Genomic DNA, 21,429 nt, shown 5'->3' with positions numbered 1-21,429 from the left:
AGGGTAAGCTGGGATGAAGTGAGAGAGTGGCATGGACATATATATACTACCAAATGTAAAATAGATAGCTAGTGGGAAGCAGCCACACAGCACAGGGAGACCAGCTCGGTGCTTTGGGACCACCTAGAGGGGTGAGATAGGGAGGGTGGGAGGGAGACACAAGAGGGAGGAGATATGGGGATATATGTATAGCTGATTCACTTTGTTATAAAGCAGAACCTACTACACACCATTGTAAAGCAATTATATTCCAATAAAGATGTTAAAAAAAAAACTGTGTCAAAAATTTGATGTTAAAGTATACATCCAATTGTACACTTTAAATATGTACACTTTATTTTATTTCAGTTATATCTCAAATAAAGCTGTAAAAAAAAAATCACAGGTATGACCCATTCTTCAGAGGCCTACATGGAAAGTGGCAATAAAACAATGCCAAGTAATACATGTTTTCTGGCGAGGGATAGTCAGTGTTCTGCTACAGAAAACTACATCACCAAAGATAACATTGGGACTATAATGGTAGAGACACATAGGTCAAGAGAACTTTCCAGCCCTGCTCAAATCATTCTGCAGAAAACTGCACACAATGTTCTCTCCTTGTGTGGAGCACAACCAGATGCAAAAAAGGGGGAAAAACCTAGACAGTTGAATTGTAATTAATGAGTCACATTAACAGCAATCTACACGCTTTATGAGTTTTGAAAATCACGTACCTAGATGTATCATTTAATTCAGGAACCTGCATTTTTGCTGGTGGTTCTTGTAAATCTAAAGAATATTCGAGTTTTGAAGTAACTTCCAAGCATGAAAATGAAAAACAAAAATTATTAAGCATCTCAAGTAAACATTTAAATATACCATTCAAGTCTTATGACAGAAAAAAAATCTGACCTTTTTGTGTATCATCCAGTTTCGATTTTTCAGGTGAATTATCAGCTGTATTTGTTTGCTGCAGAAAAACATATATACCTAAGTTTAACTATGTTGTCTTTGAAATTTTTTACAGTTCCAAAGAAAAGCATTTAAAGAGTAGGGTATCAGGCTCTTTGTTCATTAGATTTAGCTCCAAATGACTGTTGGCTGTTCCAGAAACGTCAATATCTACCCTCAGAAGATTTGCCACCATCAAAGACAATCACAGAGTGTCTCAGAGTTACTAAGGGAAACATCAAAGGAAGACTTACAAAAATGTCTTCAACAGCATCATAACTGTCGAGATATGTACGAGTTCCCAAAAAGACAATCTATCTGGAGGAATAATCTTTGGTGTATTTGTTTTTAAAAAAAATCATAACACTGTCACATTTCTGTATAATGTGTCCATGTAATCAAACATAAGAAAATGGACTGAACACCAATACAGGCCAAGCAGTGTGTTAGGTGCTTTATGTATTTATGCTTTTAATCCTAAGACGGCCACACTGTAAACCAGCTATTACCTTTGCTTTACAGATGAGAAACCTCAGGCTCAATGATGTTAAGTAATTTTCCCAAGTTCCCATAATCAGTAAGTGAAAACCAGGTCTGATTCCAAACATTAAGCTGCTTTTCCCAAACTCAGTCTCCAGATCCCAAATGAAGGAATGAGGCAAAGCCAGCCAAGTGACACATTCCGCGGGAGAGCCAAGATGAGTGAAAGTCGAGAAAAAACAAACACGGCAGGCAAAAGTAATTTAAAGGAGGGGATAGTGAAGAAAGAGAGAGATGGTTGACCAGGAGAAAATGGACAACAAGCCAGAGAGTCAGCCTCCACCTGCCAGCATCCTGGTGGATACAGTTCAGCATCTTGTCCCCAGTTCCCTGTACTCACAGTAGGCTCAGACGGGTTATTTAAGGGGAGAGTTGTTGGGCAATTGTTATCTTCAGCACTGGTTAACTCTGCCAGCTCGGTAGATTCCTTTGCTTGGTCTATACACATTAAGAAAAGAGCAATAAAGAATGGTAACAATAACCATACACAATGCTGCGGACACCCTCCAAATGCTCTTCATGAGATTCATACTGCAAGTACATCACCATCTTTTGGTAAGAGCTGGTAATTAGGACCTGCTATGGGCACCTTGGAAAACTGCTTTTGGGTCTAAATCATAAGAGATATGTAACCTGTGCAGGGCCAGCTTCATGGGTAGACAGGGCCCTACACACTTGCCTCCTGCCACCCCATCATAATTTCTCTTTTGTCATTTCCAATTGACCCAAGACAAACTGTATCAGGTGGAGAAAATAATTCAAGGTTTAATCAGCAACTTTTCTTTCTCCAAAGGTATAATAGCACATTAATTACTCCTATATGACCAAAGGTTTTCAGTGACCTCTTTCAAGTAATATTTTATCATTGCTTCTCTATGCAATCTAGGTAAGAAATTTTGTTATTTCCCAATATACCTGTCTCTCTTTCGTGGCTGCTAGGAATCTCAGTGTCTTCTTTCTCAAACTCACCAGAACGGTCTGAGGAGATTTTCGTCTGGTCAGGCCTCACCTGAAATGAAAACCAAAAATCACATGATTTTTAAAAGCAGTAATCCTTTTAAAAATTTATTATTAACAGACCTAAAGAGACATAGACAGCAATACAATAACAGGAAGGGACTTTAATACCCCACTTACATCAATGGATACATCACTCAGATGGAAAATCAATATGGAAACATCAGCCTTAAATGACATGTTAGATCCAATGGACTTGACATATACATAACATTCTACCCGAAAGCAACAGATTACACATTCTTCTCAAGCACATATGGAATCCAGGATAGATCATATATTAGGTCACGAAACAAGTCTTAATAAATTTAAGAAGACTGAAATCATATCAAGCATCTTTACCAACTACAGTGGTATGAAACCAGAAATCAATTACAAGAAGAAAACTGGAAAACTCATGAATACATGGAGATTAAATAACACGCTTCTGAAAAACCAACAAGTCAATGAAGAAATCAAAAGAGATTAAAAAAAACTTTTGGCAAATGAAAATGTAAATGCAACATACCAAAACTTATGAGGTGCAGCAAAAGCATTTCTAAGAGGGAAGTTCATAGTGATAAATGCCCACATCAGAAAAGAAAAGAAGGACTTCCCTGGTGGTCCAGTGGTTAAGATTCTGTGCTTCCAATACAGGGGGCACAAGTTCGATCCCTGGTTGGGGAACTAAGATCCCGCATGCTGTGCAGAGTGACCAAAATAATAATAATAATAATAATAAAGAAAAGAAATAACTCAAATAAGCAACATATCTTTACACCTCAAGGAACTAGAAAGAAAAATAAATGAACCCAAAGTTAGTAGAAGGAAGCAAATGAAGAACAGAACGGAAATAAACAAAAGACACTGAAAAAACAATAGAAAAGATCAATGAAACTAAGAGCTGGTTCTTTGAAAATATAAACAAAATTGACAAACATTTAGCTGGATTCACATATATATGTGTGTGTATCTATCCATCTATATTTAAAACAGCATATTATTCAGCCATAAAAAAGAAGCAAATCCTGCCATTTGCAACAACATGGGTGGACCTTGGGGGCATTATGAAAAGTGAAATAAGTCAGACAGAGACAGACAAATACCGTATGATCTCACTTGTATGTGGAATCTCAAAACCAACAACAAAAACAAGCTCATAGATACAGAGAGCAGATTGGTGGTTCCAGAGGAAGGGGTTGAGGGTAGGCGAAATGGGTGAAGGGGGTCAAAAGGTACAAACTTCCTGTTATAAAATGAATATGTCACGGGGATGTAAGTTACAACATGGTGACTATAGTTAATACTATATTGCATTTTTGAAAGTTGCTCAGAGACTAAATTCTCTAAATTTTTTTGGTTCAAAAAAAGACTTCTACCAATGGTGATAGTTGTCAACTAGTCTCATTGTGGCGATTTTTTCACGATATATACAAAAATGGAATCATCATGATTTACACCTGAAACTAATATGTTTTAGGTCAATTATATCTCAATTTTTAAAACCCCAACATGGAAATGTAAGAGACAGGAAATCATACTAAAACATATTTACTGATAAATAATTAAGAAGAATTAAACATGCCACCTGTTTGTCATCTCCTAAAGCTTTAATGGAAGCTTGTGCTATGTTGAATTGCAATTCAAAATGAATTTCTATTTTCATCACTTCTTTGTTTCTGATATTAATAGGCTTCTTCAGGTAAATTTTGAGCATCTTCATCTCAGTTTCTAGCAAAAATAAAGTATACCAATGTAGATCAACATACTGAAAGGTTAATATTTTTAAATTTTATAATTTTAAATAACTGCACTGGGATATTTGTTCACTGTCCAGATTCTTCCACAATGAGAAGTTGAAAAGAAATTATTTGAATAAAGTTACTCTGAAATTATTTTTATTAGATGCACATGTGTGTTTTTACACACACACACACACACAAAAATATGTTTAAGCAGTTAATCTAGCAGAGATAGAAGTAACTTAGTAGCATAGCAAATGAGATATTTTGTCTTCTAAAATTCAATCCATTTTTTAAAGAACATTTGTGAATACAAAGCTATCATCTGTAACAGGTATTTTACTTCTCAATATATTAAGCACAACACTCATTCTCATTCTAGCTGTCTCTCTCAGATCCCACTCCTTTCTAAAATTCAAAATAAAATCCACTGTTCTCAATATACAAACTGGAATAATCCACACTCATCTCAACAGATTCCACTTAAAGAAGAGAAATGGAAACATTCTCCAGAGAGGCCTAATTCTCAGACAACAGTCTCCTTGAGGGCCTCCTACCAGGACATCAGCCCTTTACTGACAAATAGTAATTGGTTTTAGAAGAGAAAATAGTTTAGACCACAGTTCATAGCGAGCCCAAGAATAAGCCACAGGAAGTACAAGCTGTGTTGGAAGCAGCAGGGGTGAAAAGAGTAAAACCCATGAAAGAGCAGGCAAAGCTCAGGGTCCCAAACTGATGAGCATGAAAAGAGGAAAAAAGAGACACACCTGGGTCTAGATCTGTGGCCAGTGGTACTCGAAATGTGGCTAGTACCACATGAATTGCATTATAAGCATAAAATACACACTAGTTTGTGGAGACACAGTACCAAAACAGAGAAGGTAAAACATCTCATTAATTGTTCATATTGATTACATGTTAAACTGTTAATATTTTGGACATACTGAGTGAAATAAATATATATTATTAAAATTAGTCCACTTGAAAAAAACTTTTTAATGAGGCTACTAGAAATTTTTTTATATATGGTTCAGATCCTATTTCTATACAACAGTGCTGGCCTCTAGTAAAGTTCAACAATCCCCCAAATGCTGATCTTACTGGACGTTCAGTCACTGCAGAGAAAGTCTCTAAATCCCTGCAGCAAAAGTAATTCTAAACAAGGTCTGAAAATGTAAATAGCTAGTTGGGCTGTGGGGCTTGGTACAAGGGCAAGAAGAAATAGCCCGAGGGCTGCCCTCAACAGGCTCCTAAAACACTGTCAACCCCTTAGCAGGAAGGGCTCGGCACACAAAAGGCAAGTCTTGCTTGTAGTGTTTGCTACACAAGCTTCAGTTGCCTCGGCTATAAAACTAAAACATCACACCTACTTCCTCCTGCTACTGTGAGGCACTTTATGAATTTTAAAGTCTCTCCAAAATGTGATATATTTATGAAGTGTAGAATATTAAGTTTGGCAAGTTGGTTGCTGAAAATCACCTCAACAGCAAAGTTCAGGTTCAGAAACTTAAAATATGTAATGTTAGGGGTACCACAGTCAGAAAATCCATGGAAGTCTATAAAAATATTAACTTCAGAATAAACACCAATGATATTTTGCATACCTTAAGTAAACAGTAACAGGTAATGACTATATAAACTAAGTTACTCTTAACTTACGATTATATTGAATTTACATTTCTAGTAAGATGTTTATAAATCCCTTTCCTTTACTACAGATAGGAGACACCTCCAACTCAACGTATACTATCTTTCCAATGTTGTGACTGTGAAACTGCTCGTTTGTGCTTCTTCCCATCTGTGACACCATAAGAAATATATATTTGATCTTGGCCTTTGTTCCTGACACAGAGCTTCTGAAACTCATTTTAAGTGATGGGGTGCTGGGAGCATCTTTTGTTCTAATATTTGGTCTTTGACCCTGGTTCCTGACACCAGAGCTTCTAAGACCCTTGGAATGCCCGGGGTGATGAGTATTTTATAAGTTAATGAGGTGACTGGGGGTTAGAGGACTGGGGGTTGGAGGACTTAAGGATGGGGACTGGTCAAAAACTTGCACAAGCCTCTTAGATAGCCTCATCCACCAGAGGGCAGACAGCAGAAGCAAGGAGAACTACAATCCTGCACCCTGTGGAACAATAACCACATTCACAGAAAGACAGACAAGATGAAAAGGCAGAGGGCTATGTACCAGATGAAGGAACGAGCTAAAACAGAAAAACAACTAAATGAAGTGGAGAAGGGCAACCTTCCAGAAAAAGAATTCAGAATAATGATAGTGAAGATGATCCAGGACCTCAGAAAAAGAATGGAGGCAAAGATCGAGAAGATGCAAGAAATGTTTAACAAAGACCTAGAAGAATTAAAGAACAAACAGAGATGAACAATACAATAAATGAAATGAAAAATATACTAGAAGGAATCAATAGCAGAATAACTGAGGCAGAAGAACGGATAAGTGACCTTGAAGACAGAATGGTGGAATTCACTGCTGCGGAACAGAATAAAGAAAAAGAATGAAATGAAGTCAGCCTAAGAGACCTCTGGGACAACATTAAATGCAACAACATTCGCATTATAGGGGTCCTAGAAGGAGACGAGAGAGAAAGGACCCGAGAAAATATTTGAAGAGATTATAGTCAAAAACTTCCCTAACATGGGAAAGGAAATAGCCACCCAAGTCCAGCAAGCGCAGCAAGTCCCATACAGGATAAACCTAAGGAGAAACACTCCGAGACACATAGTAATCAAATTGGCAAAAATTAAAGACAAAGAAAAATTATTGAAAGCAGCAAGGGAAAAATGAAAAATAACATACAAGGGAACTCCCATAAGGTTAACAGCTGATTTCTCAGCAGAAACTCTACAAGCCAGAAGGGAGTGACATGATATACTTAAATTGCTGAAAGGGAAGAACCTACAACCAAGATTACTCTACCCAGCAAGGATCTCATTCATATTCGATGGAGAAATCAAAAGCTTTACAGACAAGCAAAAGCTAAGAGAATTCAGCACCACCAAACCAGCTCTAAAACAAATGCTAAAGGAACTTCTCTAAGTGGGAAACACAAGAGAAGAAAAGGATGTACAAAAACAAACCCAAAACAATTAAGAAAATGGTAATAGGAACATACATATCGATAATTACTTAAACATGAATGGATTAAATGCTCCTACCAAAAGACACAGGCTTGCTGAATGGATACAAAAACAAGACTCATATATATGCTGTCTACAAGAGACCCACTTCAGACCTAGGGACACTTACAGACTGAAAGTGAGGGGATGGAAAAAGATATTCCATGCAAATGGAAATTAAAAGAAAGCTGGAGTAGCAATACTCATATCAGATAAAATAGACTTTAAAATAAAGAATGTTACATGAGGAAGGACACTACAAAATGATCAAGGGATCAACCCAAGAAGAAGATATAACAATTATAAATATATATGCACCCAACAAAGGAGCACCTCAATGCATAAGGCAACTGCTAAGAGCTATAAAAGAGGAAATCGACAGTAACACAATAACACTGGGGGACTTTAACACCTCACACCAATGGACAGATCATCCAAACAGAAAATTAATAAGGAAACACAAGCTTTAAATGACATAATAGACCAGATAGATTTAATTGATATTTATAGGACATTCCATCCCAAAACAGATTACACTTTCTTCTCAAGTGCACACGGAACATTCTCCAGGATAGATCACATCTTGGGTCACAAATCAAGCCTCAGTAAATTTAAGAAGACTGAAATCATATCAAGCATCTTTTCTGACCACAACGCTATGAGATTAGAAATCAATTACAGGGAAAAAAACGTAAAAAACACAAACACATGGAGGCTAAACAATACGTTACTAAGTAACCAAGAGATCACTAACAAACTGAAAGAGAAAATCAAAAAATACCTAGAGACAAATGACAATGAAAACACAACAATCCAAAACCTATAGGATGCAGCAAAAGCAGTTCTAAGAGGGAAGTTTATACAAGCCTACCTCAAGAAACAAGAAAAAATCTCAAATAAACAATCTAACCTTACACCTAAAGGAACTAGAAAAGAACAAAAAAACCCCCAAGTTTGCAGAAGGAAAGAAATCATAAAGATCAGAGCAGAAATAAATGATATAGAAACAAAGAAAACAATAGCAAACATCAATAAAACTAAAAACTGGTTCTTTGAGAAGACAAACAAATTGAGAAACCTTTAGCCAGACTCAGCAAGAGGGAGAGGACCCAAATCAATAAAATTAGAAATGAAAAAGGAGAAGTAACAACTGACACTGCAGAAATACAAAGCATCCTAAGAGACTACTACAAGCAACTCTATGCCAATAAAATGGACAACCTGGAAGAAATGGACAAATTCTTAGAAAGGTATAACCTTCCAAGACTGAACCAGGGAGAAATAGAAAATATGAACAGACCAATCACAAGTAATGAAATTGAAACTGTGACTAAAAATCTTCCAACAAACAAAAGCCCAGGACCAGACGGCTTCACAGATGAATTCTATCGAACATTTAGAGAAGAGCTAACAGCCATCCTTCTCAAATGCTTCCAAAAAGTTGCAGAGGAAGGAACACTCCCAAACTCATTCTATGAGGCCACCATCACCCTGATACCAAAACCAGACAAAGATACTACAAAAAAAGAAAATTACAGACCAATATCACTGACGAATATAGATGCAAAAATCCTCAACAGGGCTTCCCTGGTGGCACAGTGGTTGGGAGTCCGCCTGCCGATGCAGGGGACATGGGTTCGTGCCCCGGTCTGGGAAGATCCCACATGCCGCGGAGCGGCTGGGCTCGTGAGCCATGGCCGCTGAGCCTGCGCGTCTGGAGCCTGTGCTCCGCAACGGGAGAGGCCACAACAGTGAGAAGCCCACGTACCGCAAAAAAAAAAAAAAAAAAAATCCTCAACAAATTACTAGCACATAGAATCCAACAACACATTAAAAGGATCATACACCATAATCAAGTGGGATTTATCCCAGGGCAAGGATTCCTCAATATATGCACATCAATCAGTGTGATACACCATATTAACAAACTGAAAAAGAAAAACCATATGATCATCTCAATAGATGCAGAAAAAGCTTTTGACAAAATTCAACACCCACTTATGATAAAAAAAACTCTCCAGAAAGTGGGCATAGAGGGAACCTACTTCAACATAATAAAGGCCATATATGACAAACCCACAGCAAACATCATTCTCAATAGTGAAAAACTGAAAGCATTTCCTCTAAGATCAGGAACAAGACAAGGATGTTCACTCTCACCACTATTATTCAACATAGCTTTGGAAGTCCTAGCCACGGCAATCAGAGAAGGAAAAGAAATAAAAGGAATACAAATTGGAAAAGAAGTAAAATTGTCACTGTTCGCAGATGACATGATACTCTACATAGAGAATCCTAAAGATGCTACCAGAAAACTATTAGAGCTAATCAATGAATTTGGTAAAGTAGCAGGATACAAAATTAACAAACAGAAATCTCTGGCATTCCTATACACTAATGATGAAAAATGTGAAGAGAAATTAAGGAAACACTCCCATTTACCAGTGTAACAAAAAGAATAAAATACCTAGGAATAAACCTACCAAGGGAGACAAAAGACCTGTATGCAGAAAACTATAAGACACTGATGAAAGAAATTAAAGATGATACCAACAGATGGAGAGATATGCCATGTTCTTGGATTGGAAGAATCAATATTGTGAAAATGACTATACTACCCAAAGCAATCTACAGATTCAACGCAATCCCTTTCAAATTACCAATGGCATTTTTTACAGAACTAGAACAAAACATCTTAAAATTTGTATGGAGACAAAAAAGACCCCAAATAGCCAAAGCAGTCTTGAGGGAAAAAATCGGAGCTGGAGGAATCAGACTCCCTGACTTCAGACTATACTACAAAGCTACAGTAATCAAGACAACACAGTACTGGCACAAAAACAGAAATATAGAACAAGTCAGAAAGCCCAGAGATAAACCCACACACCTATGGTCAACTAATCTATGACAAAGGAGGCAAGGATATACAATGGAGAAAAGACAGTCTCTTCAATAAGTGGTGCTGGGAAAACTGGACAGCTACATGTAAAAAATGAAATTAGAACATTCCCTAACACCATACACAAAAATAAACTCAAAATGGATAAGAGACCTAAATGTAAGACTGGATACTATAAAACTCTTAGAGGAAAACATAAGAACACTCATTGACATAAATCACAGCAAGATCTTTCTTGATCCACATCCTAGAGTAATGGAAATAAAAACAAATATAAACAAATGGGACCTAAACAAACTTAAAAGCTTTTGCATAGCAAAGGAAACCATGAACAAGACGAAAAGACAACCCTCAAAATGGGAGAAAATATTTGCAAACGAATCAACGGACAAAGGATTAATCTCTAAAATATATAAATAGCTCATGCAACTCAATATTAAAAAAATAAACAACCCAATCCAAAAAATGGGCAGAAGACCTAAATATTTCTCCAAAGAAGATATACAGATTGCCAACAAACACATGAAAGAATGCTCTATATCACTAATCATTAGAGAAATGCAAATCAAAACTACAATGAGGTATCACCTCACACCAGTTAGAATGGGCATCATCAGAAAATCTACAAACAACAAATGCTGGCGAGGGTGTGGAGAAAAGGGAACCCTCTTACACTGTTGGTGGGAATGTAAATTGATACAGCCACTATGGAAAACAGTATGGAAGTTCCTTAAAAAAGTAAAAATAGAATTACCATATGACCCAGCAATCCCACTACTGGGAATATACACAGAGAAAACCAGAATTCAAAAAGACACATGCACCCCAGTGTTCACTGCAGCACTATTTACAATAGCCAGTTCATGGAAGCAACCTGAATGCCCATCAACAGACTAATGGATAAAGAAGATGTGGTACATATATACAAGGGAATAATACTCAGCCATAAAAAAGAATGAAATTGGGTCATCTGTAGAGTTGTGGATGGATCTAGAGACTGTCATACAGAGTGAAGTTAAGTCAGAAAAAGAAAAACAAATATCGTATATTAACGCATATATGTGGAACCTAGAAAAGTGGTACAGATGAACCGGTTTGTAGGGCAGAAATCAAGACACAGATGTAGAGAACAAACACATGGACACCAAGGGGGGAAAGCGGCGGGGGGGTGGGATGAATTGGGTGATTGGGATTGACATGTACACACTGATGTGCATAAAACTGATTACTGATAAGAACCTACTGTATAAAAAATAAATTAAATTAAATTTAAAAAAAAGGTTTTGCTTACATATCAATGATATTTCTTGAAAAGAAAAAAAAAGGATGGGGACTGATCGCCAGAAAGACCAAGGTATGGTTAGAGGGTTGGAACTTCCAGCTCCCCAACCTTCAGGGAGGGCAGAAGGGCCAGCGATTGAGTTAATATTCCATAATGCCTACATGATAAAGCTTCCTTAAAAACCCCCAAGCTACGGGGTTCAGAGAGCTTCTGGGTTGGTGAACACAAATGTTCCAGGAGGGCGATGCACCCCAACTCCTCAGAAACAAAAGCCCTTGCACTTGGGATCCTTCTGGATCTTGCCCTGGGTATTCTCTTCATCTAGCTGTTCATCTGTATCCTTTATTATATCCTTTATAATAAAATGGTAAATGTAAATGCATGCTTCCCAGAGTTCTGTGAACCATTATAGCAAGTTTCAAACCCGAGAAGGAGCTTGTAAAACCTCTGATTGGTAGCCAGTTGGTCAGAAGTACAGGGGTCAACCTGAGACTTGCAATTAGCATCTGAAGCGTGGGCAGTCTTCACTGTCCCTTCATTCTCCCAGTTTCACGGTGAAAGGCTCTCCTCCTCTTCTGCCACTTCCTTTACTGCCTAATCTAGCCCAAACTTCCCTTTCTCTAGTATGTAACAGGGGAAATTAAAAATAATAACGCAAGTGATTCTTGTTCATATAAATTCAAATTAATTGTGTCTGCGAAATGCAACAGTCTAGTCGTACATCTGTTTGTAAATTAATTTCAGCATTGCTTGTATCTGTGATTCTTTGGATTCTCCTGGTTATTACATCTTATTAATTTGCTCACTAATTAATGAAATCTTTTACCCACATTTATTTTATATTTGTATGCGGGTCATGATTTTACCTTTTCAAAAATTACCCTTTAACAAAACACTGAAGTTAACTTATGTACACAGGAAATTCCAGCAAGGAACGCTCAGGGCTGAAGAAGGATTACCTTATCCTAAGTAGTCCCATGGGAGAACCTTCAAGTTAAGAGTTCAAGGCCAGGAAGGATGGATTTGTTCTTTCCAGGACTTGTATGATGAGAATCATGTTATCCATTATACTTTTCACCCTGGCTTTCAGGAAGCTAAGCACCAAATTTGTTTTTTTTTTTAATTGTACAACTTTATTTTATTTAAATTTATTTATCTTCTTCTTGGCTGCATGCGCCTTCATTGCTACACACGGGCTTTCTCTAGTTGCGGAGAGGGGAGCTACTCTTCGTTGCAGTGGGTGGGCTTCTCATTGTGGAGCACAGGCTCTAGGTGTGTGGGCTTCAGTAGTTGTGGCGGGTGGGCTCGGCAGTTGTGGCTCGCAGGCTCTAGAGTGCAGGCTCAGTAGTTGTGGCACACGGGCTTAGTTGCTCTGTGGCATGTGGGATCTTCCCGGACCAGGGCACAAACCCATGTCCCCTGCACTGGCAGGCGGATTCTTAACCACTGCGCCACCAGGGAAGCGCTAAGCACCAAATTTGAATCTCCATGGTGGCCAGATCAACCTTCTTGACAGACATTTTTATTCTTGTTTGTGGTTCCAATTTTCTATTTCTATTATTTTGTTACAAATATGCAAGCTGCCCTAAATCCTTTGTGAAAAGAACTATAAAATCCACATAATTGCATAGTATTTAGTTTTAACTCTTTAGTAAAGCAAATTACTTAAAAAATGATTATGTGTATTGAGTTACTTTCAAAACATCCATTTTTTAAGAGACCCAATTCAGGAGTCCTGGTCAAGTGTGACTATATCTGAAATACTGAACTGGACCAATACCTTTCTTCTACCCACCCAGAAAAAGATCACTCCTGACTCCATGCCCCTCAACTCTACCTACCAAGAGAAGAAAGGTGACGGAGATTTAAGAAGGGGGAGTCAGGGTTTCCCTGGTGGTGCAGTGGTTAAGAATCCGCCTGCCAATGCAGGCGACACGGATTCGATCCCTTGTCCGGGAAGATCCCACATGCCGCGGAGCAACTAAGCCCATGCGCCAAAACTACTGAGCCTGCGCTCTAGAGCCCACGAGCCACAATTACTGAAGTCCACGTGCCTAGAGCCCATGCTCTGCAACGAGAAGCCACCATGAGAAGCCTGCGTGCAGCAACGAAGACCCAATGCAGCCAAAAATAAAAATTAATTAATTTAAAAAAAAAGAAGGGGGAGTCAGGGCTGATATTTAAATAGTTTGTACATACCCAATTATTAGTATAAATATGTAGGAAAGGGAGGGCAGGTACTATAACCATTTTTAAAAATGGTAGTACAGGACTTCCCTGGTGGCACAGTGGTTAAAAATCCTCCTGCCAGGGCTTCCCTGGTAGCGCAGTGGCTGAGAGTCCGCCTGCCGATGCAGGGGACACGGGTTCGTGCCCCGGTCCAGGAAGATCCCACATGCCGCGGAGCGGCTGGCCCGTGAGCCGTGGCCGCCGAGCCTGCGCGTCCGGAGCCTGTGCTCCGCAACGGGAGAGGCCACAACAGTGAGAGGCCCGTGTACGGCAAAAAAAAAAAAAAAAAAAAAAAAAAGAATACTCCTGCCAATGCAGGGGACACGGGTATGAGCCCTGGTCCAGGCCACAACTACTGAAGCCCTCGTGCCTAGAGCCCGTGCTCCACAACAAGAGAAGCTACCACAATGAGAAGCCCGCTCACCGCAACGAAGAGCAGCCCCTGCTTGCCAAAACTAGAGAAAGCCGGCACACAGCAACAAAGACCCAATGCAGCCAAAAATAAATAAATAAAATTAATAATTTTAAATAAAATAAAAAAATAAAATTACAAAAAATAAAAAATTGTGGTACAAAACATAAAAATGGTTAACAAGGTAAATGTTAAGTGTGCGGTTCAGTAGTGCTAAGTATATTCACATTCCTGTAGAAGAGATCTCCAGAACCTTTTCATCTTGCAGATCTGAAACTCTGTACCCATTAAACAACTCCCCATTCCCCCTTCCCTGCAGCCCCTGGTAACTAACCACCATTCTACTTTCGTCTCTATCAATTTGACTACTTTAGATACCTCATGTAAGTGGAATCATACAGTATTTGTCTTTTTGTGATTAGCTTTTTCCACTTAGCGTGATGTCCTCAAAGTTCATCTATGTTGTAGCAAGTGTCAGAATGCCCTTCCTTTTTAAAGCTAAATAATAGTCCATTGTAGGTACAGATCACATTTGCTTTATCCATTCAACTGCCGATGGACACTTGGGGTGCTTCTACCCTTTTTTTTTTTTGGTTGCACTGGGTCTTAGTTGCAGCAGGCAGGCTCCTTAGTTGCGGCTCACGGGCTCCTTAGTTGTGGCATGCAAACTCTTAGTTGCGGCATGCATGTGGGATCTAGTTCCCTGACCAGAGATGGAACCCAGGCCCCCTCCACTGGGAGTGCGGAGTCTTAACCACTGTGCCACCAGGCAAGCCCCTGCTTCTACCTCTTGACTCTTGTGAATAGGCTGCAATGAACGTTCATATGCAAATCTCTTCGAGTCCTGCTTTCGATTCTTCTGGATATATATCCAGAAGTGAAACTGCTGGATCACATGGTGATGCTATTTTCAGTTTGTTGAGGAACCATAATCATTTTTACAACGAGAAAACCAGGCAAGTCATGGAACCTCAAAGTTACAGAGTGGAGGACTCACTAATCTTTTGCCCTGAGCACAGCCTTCTGTCCACAGCACTCACCACCTCCCCTCCACGTCAAGTGCAAGCAAAGTCTGCTCAGGAATTAACTAAACATACACTGCAAGTGTAAACAGAAACAATACTCAGGACTAAATGCGGGGTAGTTTAGAATTAACATCTTACCTATTATGCTGAAATTAATCGCTGCTTCCTTCAAAAGTCTTACTGAGTCCCATAAAGCGCTCTTGGAAAAAATAAGTGAAATTCATGAGCACATAACACATACTTGGATATGAACACTCTCTACGCACTTAGGTCTAAACCGGAATCGAACATGATTACCTCAGGATTGTTTATATAAAAAGTTACACTCTGAGTTCCTAGGTTGAAATCAATCCAAAATTTCTCTAATTTTTCATCTGCAGGTTTTCTCATCTGTAAGATATAATTTCAGTATTAATATCATAGGAAAGGGTCAAGTGAAAATTACTCCATTAAAAACAGAACTGCTTTTCTGAGAACAGCCCTACTTTAAGATTATAGGGTCACCGTTTATTGCCTTACTCATTTCTGCAAAATAGGAGGAAGGTTTCAATTTTATATAACCAATCTATTTCTGGAAAAACCCTACTATACTTAGCAATTTAATAGATGTTTAAATGCGTCAGATAACTCTAACCACACAAACTTTTTTTTTCTGGTGCCAATCACAGAGAAAACTCTTCTATGTTAAAGCAGTAACAATCCACACTGCCTATGGATAGAAACTTCTAGCAAAGGAGGTACTGTGATCAAACATAAATGGTGACTTGCCATCTAACTTACCACGTGTTAGAATAAGGCTAAGACCTGAAGATTTCAAATTATCTTTATTTTAATTGATTAGTCAGCCCTCTGTATCCACGGGTTCCAAATCCAAAGATTCAACCAAATGTGGATTGAAAATATTTAGGAAAAAGAATTCCAGAAAGTTCTAAAAAGCAAACCTTGATTTTGCCATGTACTGACAACTATTTGCACAGCATTTACAGTGTTAGGTATCAGATGTAACCTAGAGACGATTTAAAGTACACGGGAGGATGTGTGTACATGATATGCAAATACTAAGCCGTTTTATATATGGGACTTGAATATACGCAGATTTTGGTATCCACGAGGGGTCCTGGAACCAGTCCCCCATGGGTACCAAGAAATGACTGCATTATAAAATAAACATATTCTCTTAAAGAAAGAAAGAAGGAAAGAAAGAAAGACGGAAAGAAAAAAAGGAAAGACAGATTCAAACAATATGATGCTAATAGAATAAATATCTCCTCCTCTGTCCCTCAAATTCCCATAGGTACCTTTCCATGGGAACCATTAACAATGCCTTTGCTTCCTCCCAGATGTGTTCTAGACATACTCAGGAAGTATATACCAAGTTTTTATTCCTCAACAATGGAACAAACACTAGACTTAACTATTCTTCCACTTGTTTTCCAGTAAATAGCATTTCTTGGCCATTGTTCCAGCATACGTGTCTACTCTTTAACAGCTATAGAGTTGAACAAAGGTTTTTTTAATTTTATTATATTTTTTATACAGCAGGTTCTTATCAGTTATCTGTTTTATCCATATTAGTGTATACATGGCAATCCCAATCACCCTATTCATCACACCACCACCACCCACCCCCTTCTCCCCTTGGCGTCTATAGGAACAAAGGTTTTAACACAAGTCTATATCACGGGAAGCCAGTGTAAGGACCCCTACTGAAGCTGATGGAAATTTAAATTCCAAGCAGAGATTGGAATCCTCAGACAACCAGAAAGAAAAACAGACTCGAAATATAGGCATCAGGCTTCCAAAATTAGTTCTAGAGAGAAAGAATGTACAATGTAGTCGTGAGCTAACGGCTCAGCTCACAGAGGCCAAGAAGGGGGCCCTCAACCCAAAACAATGAAATGGTTAACTAGAACATTCTAGAGACATGATCCAGGAAACGTCAGCACAGTCCAGGTTCAGAGACCTATGAAAAGTTTACCCGGAAACCGAGATGCTGCACGTTGGGGCACTTTTACAGGAAGGACCTTGTGCCTCTAGAAACCAAAGAAGGGGGTGAAAAGAGACTGTTCCATTTTGGACTATAAAGTACAAGGCAGAATGATCTAGAGAAAGGAGAGTGACCCTAATTGCTGGGGATAGAGTGGGAAGCGTCTACCGGGTGGAAAGAAGCAATGGACTTGCCCTATTCCCTCCAATCCAGGCATGAATAATGCTGCTCAAGAGGATAGAATAAGGCAAGGTTCCTGTAACTGACCTCATGAACGCAGTATAAACCTAAAATTCCTTTACGTAGGAGTAACACTAGGGCTCTTCAATATAAGCTTCAGAGTTGAGGCCTAAGAGGAGAAGCAAGTTTCCTTTTTTAAAAAAGCCCTTCTGTGTAGCAAGAGCCGTCTGGCCTGATGTAAACCTACCTATGGGTTTCACTATACACCCCCCACCCTCACAGCCCCTGAAAGAGAGACACACATACCTCAAAATCATCAGCAAAAGCAGCAATGCATGGAAATGAATAGACCCTGCAAAACACCTCACAATTAAAAAGTAAAATAAAATATGGACCGCACACACGACCTACGGATGTTCTATAAACAAGCACGTATAACTAGGTACGCCATTATGTCCCTTGGTACAAAGTATGAAAGGGGCTCTCAAACCTACAAATGGAGATCTACCATGGGCAGAATTCAAATCTCCGTCTGGCAGTCCACAAGCCAGGTTTTCCGGTACCATATATACCTCAGCCCAGCTGCTTGGCAAGAGTCCTAATGAAAGGAGTGAATTCAGCCAATATTTTCTCATCAAGGACTTAACTGTCCATAATACGGCTTTCCCTAGTAACCTCAGATCTATAGGAAATCATTCTTCATAAAATCTCCCTGGAGGATATAAAGTTACAACTGTTCCAAATCACAAATAAATATGTTAAAGACTGATAGAAATCATTTTTAAACACACACGAATGAATCACTAGGCAGAATGTGTCTAATCTTCTGAGGTTTCTACTCAATGGATAACTTAGTAATGCTCAGTAAATTCTGTATCCTACATTCTCTCCTAAAACAGATCCTAGATTTCTTTTTTTTTTCTTTTTTGCAGTATGCTGGCCTCTCACCGCTGGGGCCCCTCCCGCTGCGGAGCACAGGCTCAGGACGCGCAGGCTCAGCGGCCATGGCTCATGGGCCCAGCCGCTCCGCTGCATGTGGAATCTTCCCGGACCGGGGCACGAACCCGTGTCCCCTGCATCGGCAGGCAGACTCCCAACCACTGCGCCACCAGGGAAGCCGCCTAGATTTTTTTTTTTTTTTAATATTAGACATTTTCAGAATAGAATTAGTCAATAAAGTAAAGCTCAGAGAAACGTCTTACCTTCTTTGGTCACCAAGTCTGTCATTTAGGTGATTGAGAAACCGTCTACAATCCTTCAAAGTAAATAATGCAAACTTTTTTGTTAAAAAAAAAAATCAAGATATTTAATTTAAATACTACCCTTTGCAGCATGTAGAGGCCAGTGTTTGCTACTACATTTCCAGGATCCAGTGACATCACAAGGCTTCACAAGGATTCATTATTAATCACGATAACTAAAATAATACTTTGCGTCACAAAGGGGAGGTTCCAGACTCATGTTCTGAACCCCCAGCCAAGAGACTTGCAGCTGAGGAATGCTTAGGTCTCCAACAGTTTTTTTTTTTTTGCGGTACACGGGCCTCTCACTGTTGTGGCCTCTCCCGTTGCGGAGCACAGGCTCTGGACGCACAGGCTCAACGGCCATGGCTCATGGGCTCTCCAACAGTTTTATGTACAGGAACAAGCAAGAGAAATACCTCTTACTGATGACCTGGATTGTAATATTCGACTAACCCACAGGGCATCCATCTCCCTACCATCTCCCCAGCACAAGCCAACCATAAACCCATGAAACTTATCAATTTGGGGTTTATCCTGGTGTACTTAACCACTGTAGGTTTTCCTTATCAGGAGTTCTCTAACCTGCTCCTTCCTGGAATCTCTCTCCCGCTAAAGGTTCTAAGAATAAAGAATACATTTATAGTTCTCCCAACCAACAGAGACCAGGGAGGCAGACTGTTACCCCCAAATTTCTAAAACCAAAGAGATACCGATCCAGACTTTTATCCCTTTTGTTAGCAAGGACTGTCTGTTGTAGTCAAACAGTCCTCACACTCCGTGTCTAGATTCAGCACTAAATGGACATTAATGTGAACTTTCATCTAAAAGCAGTCCCACTAAGAAGCTGATGGCTCTAGGGGGAAAGTGATTTGAGAAAGGGGATAATTACTTTTGTCTTATGTTCCCCTAATTTCCCTGCAGATGAGAGAATCACACAGAGGGGAAAGGAAACTAATACTGGAGTGTCTACAACATCTCAGGCACTTTTAGTTTCTCTCATTTAATTCCCACAGTTCTGAAGTTGGTCTTATTCCCATTTTACAGATAAAAACACTCAGGCTTCATGAGTCAACTATCAGCTCCAAGGACATATTGCACAACACAGGGAATATATAACCAGTATTTTATAATAACTATAAATGGAACTGTAACCTCTAAAAATTGTGAATCACTATACTGTACACCTGTAACATATAACATTGTACATGAACTATATTTCAATTAAAATTTTTTTTTAAAAAAAAGTCAACTACTTTGCCAAAATGTATACATCACATCAGTCGGGGAGGTGGGACCCAAACCCAACTCATGGTATTCCCACTTAGATCAAACTGCATCCTGGCTAAACAACTACTGCAGATCTGGCAACGGGCTTAGAGTCAAATTTAATGTATTTCATAATATATCTGAAGGTTCGGATTTAATAAAATCCCAAGTGCTCAGCAGTTTTGACCAGAAAGGCTTTGTTCAACATGAGCACTGTTACTAATAATGTTAGCTTTTCCTACAGAATCACCCTCATCTTAAGAACTTTTTTTAAAGGAGACGGAAAACATTTTAGCTATTTTAGGATAAAGGTGAGTATATGGCAAAGCCATAAACTACGTCTGTGCTACCTGAGGACACAATCACAGTGAGGCCGGGTTGCATGGAAGACACCGAAAATTATTGTTCTTCCAAACTGTGAAGGCTGGAGGGCTCACAACACAAGCACCCCATAATACTCCTCTGCTACCAGAGCGCCCATGCCAGCTTCAGCCTCCTGTCATCATGCCAGCTACTCTCTGCAAGGCCCAAATGCACATTCTTTTCTTCTCCAACTCTCCCTACCCTTCAAGGTTTGTTGAAAACCACTTCCCGCTCCATGACCACTGTCTCTGACTGGATCCATCAAACTCACACAGCTCTGGCTCCAGGCTAAGTTTCCTGTAAAGATGTCCTAATTGTATGCTGGTATCTGGTCCACAAATATTCTGTTTCTATTACCCTCAAGTTATTTCACATAAGTGGGAAACAGGAAGTTTAAGAATGGCGACCTAATCACATTTAAGAAAAAAATCCTCCCCTGAGCCCAACGTACAGGAAGGCGCTGAAAGGATGCTTCATAAATATTGATTAAATGGAATTTTCACGACCAAGAATCTCACCGTCTCAAATTCTCGATCTTTAATTTCTTTGAAAGCCTCAGCAATGGTATCATCTTCAAACCACTGATGGACAAAGTCTTCCCTTGATTTTTTCATGGTCAGTCTACACAATGCTTCACAAAGAGCCACCTGCTGGTCATAATCTAGAGATTAAACATACAGCAGACATGGATAATTCTGGGCACAGAGCAAAAGAAAAACTGAGTTCCACAGGTCAGCATTTGCTCTAAGAAGGTCCATCTTAGAAGACTAGATTGTGTCTTATAGTTATAAGCAGAAAGACATATCCTGGAGCAATTACAATCATTTAAATTCATCTGTAAGAAATAGTAGGGGGAAATCCAAATGATAGGTCAGTATACAACAAATTTTTAAAAAATGATATTTCTGCAATTTATATTTTAGATATATTAAAACATTCATCAAAAGCAACTTTGTCCAAGACTCACAGATAGAACAAACTAGTGGTTACCCCTAGGGGGGAGGGGCAAGATAGAAGTGGGGGAGTAAGAGGCACAAAGTATTAGGCATAAAATAAGCTACAAGGATATATTGTACAACATGGGGAATACAGCAAACATTTTATAATAACTGTAAATTGAGTATAACCTTTAAAAATTGTGAATCACTATATTGTACACCTGTAACTTATATAATAGTATACATCAACTATAC

General features: G+C 39.1%; 1 protein-coding gene across 1 annotated transcript in view; it reads right to left on the bottom strand.

Annotated features, from left to right (window-relative positions):
* The window catches only part of LOC101323402 (transmembrane protein 14C), a 177,991-nt gene that overhangs the window by 46,609 nt on the left and 109,953 nt on the right, over window positions 1-21,429 (bottom strand). Inside the window, exons 16-25 of the mRNA XM_073810327.1 lie at window positions 20,755-20,897; window positions 18,566-18,618; window positions 17,670-17,715; window positions 15,494-15,586; window positions 15,335-15,395; window positions 4,058-4,200; window positions 2,389-2,482; window positions 1,814-1,911; window positions 895-952; window positions 717-798 (exon numbers count right to left, since the gene is read on the bottom strand). Coding sequence (XP_073666428.1) covers window positions 717-798; window positions 895-952; window positions 1,814-1,911; window positions 2,389-2,482; window positions 4,058-4,200; window positions 15,335-15,395; window positions 15,494-15,586; window positions 17,670-17,715; window positions 18,566-18,618; window positions 20,755-20,897 — 871 coding nt within the window. The remainder of the gene's footprint in view (window positions 1-716; window positions 799-894; window positions 953-1,813; window positions 1,912-2,388; window positions 2,483-4,057; window positions 4,201-15,334; window positions 15,396-15,493; window positions 15,587-17,669; window positions 17,716-18,565; window positions 18,619-20,754; window positions 20,898-21,429) is intronic.

The sequence above is a fragment of the Tursiops truncatus genome, chromosome 10 (genome assembly GCF_011762595.2).
Source record: "Tursiops truncatus isolate mTurTru1 chromosome 10, mTurTru1.mat.Y, whole genome shotgun sequence".
NCBI classification, from domain to species: Eukaryota; Metazoa; Chordata; class Mammalia; order Artiodactyla; family Delphinidae; genus Tursiops; species Tursiops truncatus.
This window is presented reverse-complemented; position numbering and strand designations above follow the sequence as displayed.